Below are 15199 nucleotides of genomic sequence, written 5' to 3'. Positions count from 1 at the left end.
AATTCACAAAAACGAAGCTGCTGTTCGAGGCTCGAAATCAGATTCTACGGGCCTCCAAATCCGATCTCCACCGTTCAAATCTAGGACCAAGATGTTACGAACACTCGGTCAAAATTTCAGCCCGATCCAGCGGTTAACGAATCGGAGAACGTGATTTGAATTTGGCTGGTCGGAATAAAAATTTGCAGCAAAACAAATAGTTTTCTTCTCTCTTCTCTCTTGATGAAAGCTCTCTCAAAAACCACCCTTATGTGCTTAAGTCTTTCAAAGACTTGTATCAACGAGCATAGAATAATTCTCCAAGGTTGTCCTATTTATAGATCATGAGTGGTGCTTTTCCTTAAAGCCAAAACCCACTCAAAATAGGAATAAATACCGAATCCAATTCCGAATAGGAATGGAAACCAAAAGAGAATAGGATTAGGCCATTGGCCTTTGGCTGGACAACATGGGCATGTGCCCAACAAATAGTTAGGAAAATAATGAATATTAGAAAGAATTGGCATAAACTAAGTACTTGTTCTGAGCTAACCAAGAGGGAAAAGTTTCAGATTACAACTGCTTATAAAACTTTGAGAGGTACACTATTAAATGTTTCTTGGAAGAACTTGACTTGTTACAATGCTGCTGCTCCTAAACAAGTATTCATTCCATGGCCTGCATTGCTTGGTAAACTAAGAACCAAAGATGTCCTACTGAGTTGGGGGATTAGTGTGGATAGTGTATGTATGTTATGTAACTCCAGTCCAGAAACCTCTTCACATATCTTTTTTGAATGTCCTTACTCAAGATCAATCTGACAGGACGTGCTAAGTTGGATGAAGTGGCAAAGAACCATCTTGAATTGGGAATTGGAGTGGCGATGGGTTTCTAAGATAGCTAAAAGAAGAACTGCACCAGGTGTTCTGCTAAAGGCATGCTTTGCTGCTGTTATATATGAAATATGGATTGAGAGGAATAATCGGGTGTATCAACACAAGGCCAAAAGCAGGGAGGCAATACTACATGACCTGAAGACTTATCTGTGTATAAGAGTTAGAGGCAACAGAAAATTATTTGAGTTTATTGTTCATTATAGGTGTTTTGACGTCCACTGTAGGTGTATGGATGTTTTAAGTCTTGTAGTTGCAGGATGAAGTTTTTGAGAGGGGCATGAACTAGTTTGTTTTGCTCTCGTTTTGTACAGCTATCCGGTAATTAATAAAATTTATTTAATTGCCAAAAGAAAATAGTCATTTAATTATTTTTTTTAATATTCATTGAAATCTGATATTAAATTATCATTTTTATAATGAACTACATAATATACATTATCCTGAAACCATAACTTGATATTTTAATATTGACTGCTAATAACACAATTACTAGCTACTACAATTTGTCAAACTTCAATAATATTACAGGATCCATCAGTCCCAAAAAATAATATTAACTAGATAGTGGATTAGTTGAGTCATAATAGATGGTATTTTTTTATATAAAATACAAAAGTTTGGGGTAATTTTTAAAATTGTTAAAAAACCCAACGGTAATATTTTGAGCCAAAAACAGGTCTAGAGCTAGTTTTGGGATTTGAAAATTTTGTTTTCAAAATCTAACAAAATATGAATAAAATCTATAAACAAATAGGTTTTGCTGGAAAATATTATTAAAAGAAATTGTTAAAATCTATGGATAAATGGGAGCTTGGCCAAACTTCTAAAAGTGGTTTTAAGCATATTTTTCTTTAATGTACTTTTCAAAAAATTATTTTTGGAGAGAAGTTTTTTTTTCTGCTTCTCTAAAACTGTTTTTGTTTCTACTCAAAAGCATTTTTTTTCTTTTAAAAGCTTGGCCAAATACTTCAACTTTGAAGGGAAAAAAAAAAAGCAATGGAGAAGCTTGGATTCCAAAGCCAAAAACACTTTCTTTTTTTTTTTTTGAAAAAAGTGCTATTTTTTCAAAATTGTAGTGTTTGGCCAAGCTTTTAGAAGAAAAAAAGTGCTTTTGAGGAGAAGCATGAGCGGTTTTGGAGAAGCAGAAAAATACCTTCTCTCCAAAAGTACTTTTTTGAAAAATCACTTTTGAGAAAAATACACTTAGAAGTAATTTTTAAAAGTTTGGCTAAACACAAATTGTTGTTCAAGAGTGCTTTTCAAATTAATTAGCCAAACACAAACTGCTTCTCACTAAAAGTACTTTTGAAAAAAATATTTTTGAGAAAAACACATTTCAAAATAAGCTTATTTTTGCAACTTGACCAAATAGGCTATAATAGCCCAGACTCTAGATTGTGCTCTAAAATTCTATGTGTTTAGTGATGTGTTGCATGGATGCATCGCTCGAGTGTGATCTGCAATTTTTTTCTACTTTGCCATAAGTGCAATTTGACTCTTTTTTACTTTAATTTTATCATGATAAAAAAGGTTGGATTTTGGTTTACTTTTAATCTATTAAACTCAAATACTATTGGAAACGCGATATATTCCTAAGCTCCATCAAATAATACCAAATTAACTCAAGAATCAAGGCCAATAATGGCAACTACGCCATCGTATAATTTCACTATATCAAATGTATTTCGGAAAGTGCAAGAGGGGAGGAGTGAATTGTCGATTTTTCTTTTTATAGCCAAGTAACTGACTAGTTTGCAAATTAGTCGATTTAAAGTAGAAGCGAGGTAAAAGCTAAAGAAAGAATGTAAAGTGCAGAATTTAAATGACACCAAGTATTTTTATACTGGTTTGGATTCAATATGAATCCTACTCTAGTCCCCTTGGGTTGCAAAAAGGTTATATCTTCAAAGCTCCTTCAAAACTTTGTACAAGTATGTTTATGTTATTGCGAACACCAACTGCCATTTTGGTTCTAATTAAGTACACTCGTTGTAATTTTGATATAATGCCTCATCAATATTTTTCTCTCTTTCTTCTCTCTATTAGATACACAGTAAATCACAAATGCTTGCTTAGATTAGGACAAAGAGCACGGAGTTGGTTCGATCAAAGTATATTGTTCCTCTTTATCGTTGTGTAATATATACACCTTGAGAGATCTATTTTGATTTAATTGTGGTAGATCTTGAGAGATTGCATTACCAAGGGAATTGATCCTTGGAGTGAATCAGAATTGATTCCTTTTAAGAATAAGTGCGGAGCCACCTTGATTTGAATCTTGACTGGCGGGCTTGATTGAATTTTCCATATGCGAATGAATCCCACTTTAACGAACAACCTTTGATTAGTCCTTTGATTTCGTAGTCTAACAAATTTCCTTTAAAATGTGTATATTCAATAGCTATGATAGGCGGATTCTTAGCCGTCTTGGACTTCGTTAATTTTGGACCTTCCTTTCCTTTCTTCCTTCGCCTGAGTTGTCACGTCTTCTGAGATCTTTTTCTTTTTTTCTTTTACTCTTTCCTTTAACGTCTTTCTACACATACCTTTGATAGTCTTGCTCGTATTTCTTTGCTCCTGGAATGGTCCTGCAAATAGAGACGTATTATTTTTCATTATCGAATAGATGGTAGTAAAAAGGTGATTAGGGATCATCTAGTCGAAGGACTCTTTGGGAAGGAAAGAAGCCTGTAGGAGTACCCTTAATCTACCCATGTTTTTCCTCAGACTCTTTGAAACTTGGATCTAACACTTTCAAGTACTAAAATTGCACTTGTAATCATTCTCTGCAAATAACATTTTGTTTATTCTATTGGTGCTCAAAATTTTGAATCGCCAACAAAAGATGCTTAGACTGGATGAGACTCACACACTAAACAAGCTTGAAGGCATCCCAACTTCTTCAATTCTCGTTGTGACATAATATTATGTTGTTAGACATACTGTGCGATTTGAGTTGATTAAGCTGAAGGGTTAATTCAGTAGCTTGAATCGTTATCATAAGGTAGTTTAGTCATTTTAGAAAGTATAATATATGCTTCCACTCGAGCTTCAAGTGAATCATTGCCAATAGTTGATTGGAACATACAATTCGATCGTTTGCTCTCCCTCGAGTAGTCTCGCAATCTACTAGGTAATTTTGTTGCCGAAAAATCAATTGGTCTCAAACAAGCTTTATTGCTCTTCGGCCTTCAAGTTCTCAAGGTCCCAAGCCAACACAAACCTGCTTGAGATCACCAAAGATAGTGACAAGTTAGTCCACATCAAGACTCGTCGAACAAGCCAAGAACAACTAACGCTCGAGACAATATGATTTTTAGAAACAGTTAACCGAATGAACAAAAAATATAAGACATACTAGCATAATCCGTATGTTGTATTTCATAATTCGTAGCTAGTGTAACTTGCAAAATGAGAATAAAAAATGGAGGCTTATGGTGAAGACCCTGTTTGAAGGTTATCTCTAATGCCGGGATGATCTCTTTTCGTGCTCGAGCGAGATAATCAGCAAGGTTTAAGGTCTTTACACATACTGCATACATACTCTCTCCCTTGCTTTTAACTATGTAAAGTTCTAAAGTTTGTTGGGTTTAAGCTTCTTAGAGCTTCGAATATAGTGAATGGGAAATGGGGGAAAAATGAATTTTTTTAATTTTTCTCTTTGACAAAAGGACATTGTCACATATTGGAGGAGGAAAAGAGTTTTGATGGGTATATATACAATTGCACTTCTTCTAGATCTTAAAGAGTTAAGAATAAAGTTGTGTATGGATCGAATTAGATCGGATTTAGCACATTTCGGATTGAAATTTCTGATTTCGAATTCTACAAAATACAATCCGAATCTGATCCGAATTAATATCGAATCAGATCGGATTTCAAAGTTCGAATCGAATAAATATTTTGGATTTTCGGATCGAATTGTACGTATTATTAAGGCTATTGCTAATTTAATCGGCTAACGCATCTATTTTATCTGCTTCTTCTGTGTTTTATGCCAATTCTTGTGGTGGAATCCATTGCATAAACAAAATACAATCTTCATTAATATATTACAAAACTGAAATCCTCGACAAGAATTCATTAATATATTACATAAAAGAGTTCCAAGTTCTAACTTCTGTGGCCATCCTACTCAATCGTGTCTCTTTTTCAAGTTCAGCAACACTATATTTGACAAAAACGAGAGGATTAGTACTCTTAGCTCTTAAGACAACAACTAAATGATTAATCTCACACTTGCAATAAGGAAGAAAAAGGCCGAAAGGGATACTTCTTTTGTAAAAAGATACATTTCAATAGTAAAAGATGTTAGATTGTATGAAATCGAGCAGAAACGAGGAAGAAATCAAAAACCTATCTTGGGGAAGGAAAGTTCGAGAGAGATGACATTGTTCAGATAATCTGCAAAATAACTCGTTGGTCCTCAAACCCGGAACCAACAATATTTATATACAAGCCCAACTCAAAGTGGGTCAAAAACGGAAGAAGAAAAATAAAGTCCAAATACACATGTGCAACTGACCTATCCAAAATACTTACAAGACCCAAAGTGACAGCCCAAATATAAATCCAACACCCACCTCAAGTTGGAGGGTGGTTGGACACACCCAACTTGCTCAAACTAGACCTGTGAGTGACCCCTGGGAGTGGCTTAGTCAGCATATCGGCTAGCTGCAGTTTGCTGGGAACAAATGATAAGGAAATAAGACCATCTTGGAGTTTCTTGCGGACAAAGTGGCAATCCAACTCTATATATTTCGTAGGCTCATGAAACACCGGATTCCGAGCAATGTAGATGGCGGACTAACTATCACAATGTAAAGGAACAGGAACAATAGAAGTAACAGAGAGTTTATCTAACAACCTGGTGAGCCAAGCAAGTTCAACAACAACTCGACGTATGGATCGATACTCAGCCCCGACGGAGGACAAGGCCACGATGTTCTGCTTTTTAGACTTCCATGTGAGCAAAGAACCACCAAGTAACACCAAATAACCACTAACAGACCTCTGGGAACTAGAACATGAAGCCCAATCCGAATCATAATAGGCATGTAAAGAGGAATCAGAAAGAGCAGATATAAACAAACCCTGACCCAAAGTACCTTTAACATACTTGAGAACATGATATGCAGCAAAAATATGACATGAAGTAGGGGCATGCATGAAATGACTCAACAATTGTACAGAGAAAGCCAAATTAGGCCTGGTATTTGTGAGAAAATTCAGCTTGCCAATGAGTTTCCTATACAAGAAAGGATCAGACAAGGGCCCCCCATCTTCAATGGAGAGTTTCAAATGCACATCTAAGGGGCTGGAAACAACATTGTAGTCTAGATAATTGAATTCAGATAAGAGGTCCAAGGCAAATTTTCTTTGGCAGATGATAACACCACCATATTCATTCAAAATTTCCAAACCCGGAAAATAATGTAAATGCCATAAATCTTTTATCTTGAATTGATCATCCAGAAACAGCTTGAGAGAAGTCATCTCCTCCTCATCATTTCCACTCAAGAGAATATCATCAACATAAACATCAATAATTGTAATATAAGAACCAGTGGACTTGATAAACAGAGAGTAGTCATTCTTAGAAACTGAGTAATCCTTAGAAAGAAGAGAATCACTTAATTTTGAATACCATTGCCTAGAAGCTTGCTTTAGGCCATGCAATGATTTGTTCAACTTACAAACCATGTTAGGTCCAGAAACAGTCACGCATTGGGGTATCTTCATATACACATCTTCATCAAGATCGTCACGCATTGGGGTATCTTCATATACACATCTTCATCAAGATCTCCGCATAAGAAAGTATTATTAACATCCAATTGGCACATAGTCCAACCTTTTTGGACTGCCACAACTATGATTGTTCTAACGATGGTCATTTTGACTACGGGAGAAAAACTTTCATTATAATCAATCTCCTCTAGTTGAGTATCACCCCTTGCCACCAACCTAGCTTTGTATCTCTCTATACTACCACCAGCCATATGTTTTATCTTATAAACCCATTTATTACCAATTGGCTTATTTTTCACAGGGAGAGGAACTATATCCCTAGTTTTATTAAGTTCAAGAGCCTCAAACTCCTTCAACATTACAGCCTGCTAGGCAGGATGCAACGCTGCCTGATGAAAGCTGGAGGGTTCATGTACAGTGTCCAAACTGTGAACTAAACTCTGATTGACTGAACTTAGACTACTGAAGCATACAGAATTAGGTGAAACAGGAATAGAAGTTAGAGTGGCAGGAGGAAGAATACCACAAAAATAGTCTGATAAGTAAGGAGGAGGATTGTTTGTTCTGGAAGGATATCTTGAAGTGAGAGGAAGTAAGGAGGAAGGTGTATTAGGTGAGGAAGGTGAAGGAACATTTTCAGAAAATGTTGGTCCAGGTGAAGGTACAAGTTAAGAAGGTGGAAAAGAAGAACTAGAGTGTGGTAGAGAAGGAACAAGAGGGGAAATGGATGGACAAGAAGAAGCAGTACAATGCTCTGTAGGTACAGAAGCTGAAGGAGGTGACTGGGTAGAATCATGGAAGATATGTGCGGGGGGAATAAAACATTGTAAGAAGGAGTGTTTGAGTAGGGAAAGATGTCTTCATGAAAAATAACATCCCTTGAAAAATTTATTTTCTTATCAGAAGGTTGTATGAGTTTATATGCCTTTTTCCCAAGAGGATATCCTAACATAACACAGGCGCTAGACCTAGGAGAGAATATATTCCTATGTGGTTTAGGGAACACATACACCCAAAGCTTCTTAGATGACTGTAAGAAGGTTGCTCCCCAGTTAAAACCTCATAAGGAGTCTTGCCAGATAAGATGGTTACTAGGAAATCTATTAATCAAGTAGGTGGATGTCAAAATGCAGTCTCCCTAAAATATAATTGGGAGTTTGGATTGGAAAAGCAAAGCTCTTGCTGTTTCTAACAAATGTTTGTGTTTTCTTTCAACAATCCCATTTTGTCGGGGCGTGTAAGGACAAGAGGTTTGGTGTAAGATGCCTTTGGACTGAAAAATTTGACTAGCTTCATAACTGGTACCAAGATCCAAAGCATTGTCTGTTCGAATAGTTTTAATTTTAGTGTTGAACTGAGTTTCAACCATGGAGAAGAAAGACTTTAAAATGGACAGAGCATTGCCCTTGTGACTTAGGAGATGTGTCCAAGTGTTTCTACTACAATCATCCGCAATTGTGAGAAAATATATATAAGATCTATACATGGCAGTGTGATACGGTCCCCAAACATCCACATGAATAAGATCAAATAAATGGGAAGAATGGGAATTACTATCAGGGAAATAATTTCTTTATTGTCTGGCAAGTGGACATATATCACAAATGAAAGGTTGTTTATCATAAAATAGTACATTCAAAGAGTTTATTTTCTATAATTTTGAAAATAGAAGGTGTCCCAACCTATTATGTCATAGAATTTGGGACTTATTTACATTTAATGTGTTTGCATGAACAGAAAAAAAAAGGAATTAAAGCAGGAGAATGACAAGTTGTTCGAGGTCTAGAATGTGTGACTGGATTGTGATCTGGAGTTGTACAGATAGAGCCCTTCAGCCATCTTACCAAGTACCAATGACACCTTTAGAGAAGGGCCCTGTAGAAACAAGCATGTTGTGAAAAAAAATAGCAGTGATGAAGTATTAACTAATAACTTGCGGATTGAAATAAGATTGTATTTAAACATAGGCACATACAACACTTGGACAGAGTGACTGAAGGATTTACTTGGACAGAACCAATTGAGGTCACTTTTACTTTATACCCATTGGGCAATGTGATAAGGTAGGGAACAGATAGGTTGTTATATTTGTAAGCGGAGATTTGTTAAAGGTCATATGATCTGATGCTCCAGAATCCAGGTTTCATGAGCTAGAATACCACTTAGACAAGTACAATTACCACAACTCATCAGATGAGAAGAGAAAACAAATATACCTGCAAATTTAACTGTGGTAGAGTGACTTTGAGAATCATCAGGACCAACTTAAACATGTTGAAGGATATTCATGAGTTGCCTGTACTGATTAGGTCTGATGTATTGGCAATATTGATATTCTCAAGGGAATGGTCATACTTGGCATAAGGAGAAGAATGAACATGTGCAGCAACTCGGATTTTCTTGTTCCCTGATTTAGAAGGTTGTGGAAACCTATGCAACTTGTAGCACTTCTCAATTACATGTCCAGGCGTTTTACAATATCTGTAATAGAGGTTTTTTGGATCATAGCCTCCCTTTTGAGTGTTGAAACCTTGATTATTAGGATTTGGATTGTTAAAAGTATATCTCTGTGTAAAATTTGTGGTTTGTGGTGATTTTGGATGATAAGTGGGACCATTAAAGCTAGCAGAAAAAGCTGCAGAGTCAGACTGAAAATCAAGTACATTGTGAATCCCTCTCTAATTCTCATCTTGAACAACTAGAGAATAAACCTTGATAACTTCAGGAAGTGGCTGCATCATTAGAATATTTCCTCTAGCGTTGTTGAATACCTCATTCAAACCCATCAAAAATTGCATCAATTTCTGATTTTTCTTCTTTTTGATCATTTTGTGTTTACCTCCACATTTACATTCACAAAACACAAAAAGAGTCAGCATCAAGAGAGTCCATTTCATCCCAGAGTCTCTTTACCCTATTAAAATAACCTCTCACATCAGAAGAACCTTGAGATATAGAATTTAGGACCTTTTGGACTTCATACATCCTAGCACCATTTGCTTGCCCATACCTCTGGTTCAATTCATCTCACAGACTCTTAGCAGACTTGGAGTATATGACACTCTGTGAAATGTCGGGGTCTAAGGAATTAAGGATCCAGCTAATGATCATGTTATTGCACTGTTCCAAGTGTTCAAACAAAGGAGAATTGGGAGAAGGCTGAACATAACTCTCATTAATGAATCCTAACTTCTTCTTTGCCCCTAAAGTAATGATAATGCCTATTCGCCATGCTCCAAAACAATCCCCTATAATTGTTTGGTCACGAGAATAGTACTAGGATTATCAGAAGGATGAAGATAAAATGGGTGAGAGAGAGGTAAAACAAGCTCAGTTTGAGTAAAAGTAGGGGAGTTAGGATCGGTTTTAGGCGCCATTGTATTATTTTCATTCTCCATGAGTAAAAAGATACAACATGTAAAAGCTAGGGCACAGAAGATAAAGGCACAATAATAACCAATAAAATGAATGAGCTGCATCGAGAAAGTTTACCAAAATATCGGGAGAATTCACCGGAAATACGAAGTCAAAAACCTGATAAACCAGCAAAAAAAGACTCATCGCCGTCACGTACCACCGAGCAACCACACCTTTTAATTCACAAATTGAGAAAAAACGGTCGGTAAATCACAACTTTCATCCAGAATAAACTTCGAAAAGTACTCAATCCATCATTAAAAAAACTCAGATTTGGGCTAGAACTTCAAAAATTGAAAAAAAAAAACCAGGTTTTCCAATTTTCTGGAAATAAGAAAAAACAGAGAAATCGAGGTACTAAAAATCGGAGATTACGCCGGATCTTTGATGATAATACTCTGATACCATGTTAGATTGTATGAAATCGAGCAAAAATGAGGAAGAAATCAGAAACCTAACTTGGGGAAGGAAGGTTCGAGAGAGACGACATTGTTCAGATAATCTGCAAAATAACTCGTTGGTCCTCATACCCGGAACCAACAATGTTTATATACAAGCCCAACTCAAAGTGGGCCAAAATCAGAAGAAGAAAAAGAAAGTCCAAATACATATGTGCAGCTGACCTATCTAAAATAATTACAAGGCCCAAAGTGACGACCCGAATATAAGCCCAATAATAGATATGTCCTACTGGACCCTAATATAATGTGGAATATATAAATATTCCTCTTAGTCTTATATTTTGCTATATATAGGATATATGACTTGGATATATGTGGAGCAATGATACAAAGTTTCTTCAAGTGGGAAATGACAATTTCTTGTATTGGTTCAAGAAAATCTACGGGGAAAGCCTTAACAGCAGAATTGGATACTTGATTAGCACCCAAATATAGATCAATCACTATTCCTATGTTATAAGAATACAGAACACACACAGAGACATTAAACTTTGTTCAAATACACTACATCAGAACATTGATAAAAACACAAGAAAAAGACATCACAGGATAAAAAAGGAATAAACCAGCAATAGTAAAATGTGATCTTCATGCTATATGTCGACGATGCAAGGCTCTCTTCCGGTATTAATAAAGTGTGTAGAATAAGATAGTAATAGAAGAAATTAGTTTTAAAATAATCTAAAGAAACATCGTTCTTGCATATTTCCATTGTGGTGGTGGTGGTGGTGGTGGTGGGGGGGGGGAGATAGAGAGAGAGATAGATAGAGAGAGAGAGAGAGAGAGAGAGAGATAGAGAGAGAGAGAGAGAGAGGATCAGGAGGTTCATTGATAACCTAAACTATGGTTTACATTACAGTTTAGTTTGAGAGGCAGACTAAGTGGTCGAGAATTCTAGACGCTTGGAGCAAGTTCGCAGGCTTGCGCGCGAGGAGCGGGAGGGCAAGAGGTTCCACAGTTCAGGTGGTTTTAGTGGTACCTCATCTGGAGGTCAGTCATATCACATCAGGGGTCGTCCTTTTAGGACCGATCAGATGGCCACATGTAGCAGGATAGTAGGCTGGTCGCTCGTCGTTGCAATTTCAGGCTAATTGATAACTTGTTGATCGGATGTGTTATGGTATATTTGGGCTTTTTGTTGTATTAAAGATCACAAATTGTAGTTAGGTTATTTTTGAGCTGCTGAATGTATTGTGTTGATGTCTCGCCTATAGTAGGCTTGAGGAAGAAGTAAAAATTAGGGGAAAGGCTGCCCTTTTTGTTACATATTAAGTCACTTTTGTTATATAAATGAGAGAGTCCTTCGTAGCTTGACAATAGCTTCACTTTCGTTGTTCCAAATTAAGGTGCAGTGAGTTGAGTTTAGCATTGTTATTTGACAGATTTCTATAAGGTATGTTAAGTCTATCCCTTCTTTTCTTTTGGCATGATCCATATGATACAAACAAAACGAGCAAACGAGCAACTTTCACAAATGACTCTATTCTTAGAAGTACTAGGGGTGCATATGTTCTTGATTACCCGTGTGTCCAAATATTATATCGTCTGTTCACGGGTCTCAAAAAATAAGTATGTTGATAAAGTTTATTTTGTGATATTAACCAAAGGAAAATAGATCTTATGACATCCTGAGAGATGTTATTGACTTACTTCTTATGCATTGCATTCATTTATACATGTGTTTTGACCCATGACCAGATGGTATTATATACGTGTATATTATATATATGGGGTATGTGGAAAGGTTGCGGCGTTATACACGCACCACCACCTGATCAGTTGGTATACATTGATGATTTCGCCCACAGGGCCGAGATGATATGATGGGATGTCCTCAGAGGCTTGATGATGTTATGTACGCATATACCTATGCATGATATGACATTTATATGCATATGCATGATATTATAAATGTTTCATGATTCACAGAGCTATTCAGACTTACAGGTTGAGTCCTTTACTCCATGTTTCATGACTTTTATATACTATTTTTCATGCCTTACATACTCGGTACTTTATCTGTACTGACGTCCCTTTTGCCTGGGGATGCTGCGTTTCATGCCCGCAGGTCCCGATAGACAGGTTGACAATCCTCCTAGTAGGATATTAGCTTAGCGGAAGGTGTTGGTGTCCACTTGCTCCGGAGTTGCCTATTTGGTCAGTATAATTTGGACTTGTATTGATTGGTATGGTGGGTGTCATGTCCTTTACGACATTTATGTACTCTTAGCGGCTTGTAGACAAATTTCATGTATATGGATGATTGTATGGCCTTATCGACCTATGTTTTGAGTTTACAGACGATCATTTCGATCTTATAGGCACGTACGTCACATGTATAAGTTTGTATAGCATGTTGGGTCGTCCTTTGTTGAGTATTCTCTTATGTTTAATTCTGGTTATCTGATGATACCTTTCCGGCTCATTCACCCATGATATTATGATAAGAAGGATACGTTATGTTTGTACTTAGTTGAGTTAGGTACCGGGTGCCCGTCACGGCCCTTCAGCTTGAGTCGTCACAAAAGTGATATCAGAGCAGTTCTGTCCTAGGGAGTCAACAAGCCGTGTCTAGTAGAGTCTTGTTTATGGGTGTGTTATGCACCACACTTATAAGTGGGAAGCTAAAGGGAATTTAGGACTGTCACTCTTTTTTCTTACTCTAAATCGTGTGGTAGAGCTCAATTATAAGAATTCAAACTCCTAAATTCTATTTTATTCATAATACACATCCAGAAAGACAGTTNGAGAGAGAGAGAGAGAGAGAGAGAGAGAGAGAGAGAGAGAAGGAGTCAGTCTTACCGTCGTCCGGTCGCCGCGATAATCGGAACATATAGAAGAGAGGCGGAGGGAACATACAGAGCAATTAGGGGTGTTCAAAACCAAACCAAAAATCGAACCGCAAAAGTGGCTTAATGGCTTATTGGTATCGGGTTATCGGATTAACAGGTGGTGAACGGATTGAATTTTATTACTAACGGCTTATCGGTTTGGGGGTAGATTACTTAATTTACTTATCGATAAACCGTTAACCCGTTAAGAATTTTTATATTTATATATTTTTATCCATATGTATATAAAATATCCTTTCCACTTATCCACTATTCCACTATTAGAATTTAGAAACCCTAAAATCAAAATTCCTAATTTCTAATCTCTATTCCATTGTTCTTTTAGGATGTCCAGTCAAATACTACCATTACTGTTGATATTTGGGTGAAATACTTTGGTTTTGAAGGCAACCTACAAAATGCACAAGCCAAAATAAAGTAATGTAGAAAATCCAATCACTAGAACCAGGTGTCTTTGGACAACTAAAAAATGAGGAAATGCGCAAGTAAACTAGCTTTTTGCGGGTATTTACTAGTAACACGAAGGACCAAAATAGGCCTCTGTAATGCAGAATCAAATATGCCAATAAACCGCTCGATAATAGCTAAATCGATACCAATCCGCCTGATATCTTATCGGGTGGCAGCGGATTAATACATTTAAAAGCCGATAACCACTAAGCCGAACCATTAAGAGTAAATAACCGCCCGATCCGCCCGATAAGCAGCCCTAAGAGCAATAGTCTCTCTGAACTCTGAAGAGAGCTTACTGCTTAGAGATAGAGATGAACTCTGCTAGGCAGACTGAAAGTGAAAATGAAATAAGACCTAACCCTAAAATTAAAGTTTGGTATTTATACATGCCTTTATAATTTCGAATCGGATCGAGCTAAATTTATACCAATTCGAATCCGATCCGGATATCCGAAATTTTAATAAACATAATCCGAAATTCGATCCAAATATCCGAAATCCAAAATTCGAAATTGAGCGAATCAGTTTTGGATTTCGGATATCCGATCCAAATGCACAGCCCTAGTTGAGAAGATGGCAAGTCTCGTGCCGTCGTCGTCGCACCTCCCTCAGATTTTTCTTAGAAAAATTCTGATATCTCCTTTTTCTTTCTGCATTGTTTTAACAGAAAAAAGAAAGCAGTAGTGTGGTTTACTGCTGTTCTTTGCGTTCGTTATCACTGGAGTTTGAAGTACATCTACACCGGTGAGGGTAATCCGTTCTATCTTGGGAGAAAATAATTGTAAACCTCGGATACTAGGAGGGGATTAAGTTCCTTAAGAAAACACTATAAATTCAGTGGGTTCGAAATAATTCTGTTCTTTTACATTTCTAATTTTATATCGTTTTATTTTTAAATATATTTTCGAACACAGAATATTAACAAAGTTTAGAAGCCAGTAGATATACTTGTTTCGCGTGCTTGAATGCCAAGGGCAAAACTACAACGATAACTGAAATTTGGGACAATTTTAAAATAGTTCAAATTATTACTACTATTAATAAGAGGGAATGTGAGGAGCTTCCGGTCAAAGTGATTTGACAAAAAACCCAACTCATTTCAGTCTATTCCCTAAAATCCTCTTTCAGGTTAACATGCTTGCCTGACATTCACAAGGCTATCATTGCCTTTTCAGTGTTTCGGCTGCAATTTTGTAGTACAAAATATGGGCCCATCAAACTTCCCATTCAACAAGTATTGTGCAGTTCTCAAGTATATAATAAAGCCTGCGTCCCACCAAAACTTTTAGTAACACATATCTCTTCTATTGCAACGGTAGCCTATTACATGAATTACACTTTTTTTAAAATATTTTTCTTCCTTGGTTCTCTCCTGGGTTGGATCATAGAA

The 15199-nt window shown here is 36.6% G+C and overlaps 1 protein-coding gene across 1 annotated transcript; it reads right to left on the bottom strand.

Moving 5' to 3' along the window:
- Nucleotides 1-5681: 5681 nt before the first annotated feature.
- On the bottom strand, nucleotides 5682-6647 carry LOC109210221 (uncharacterized mitochondrial protein AtMg00810-like). Its single transcript, XM_019373603.1, has one exon. It carries the CDS (start codon nucleotides 6645-6647, stop codon nucleotides 5682-5684), a length of 966 nt encoding a protein of 321 aa, XP_019229148.1.
- Between the last annotated feature and the right edge of the window lie 8552 nt (nucleotides 6648-15199).

The sequence above is a fragment of the Nicotiana attenuata genome, unplaced genomic scaffold (assembly GCF_001879085.1).
Source record: "Nicotiana attenuata strain UT unplaced genomic scaffold, NIATTr2, whole genome shotgun sequence".
Lineage (NCBI taxonomy): Eukaryota > Viridiplantae > Streptophyta > Magnoliopsida > Solanales > Solanaceae > Nicotiana > Nicotiana attenuata.
The sequence above is the reverse complement of the archived record's forward strand: the minus strand, read 5'-3'. Positions and strand labels throughout refer to the sequence as shown.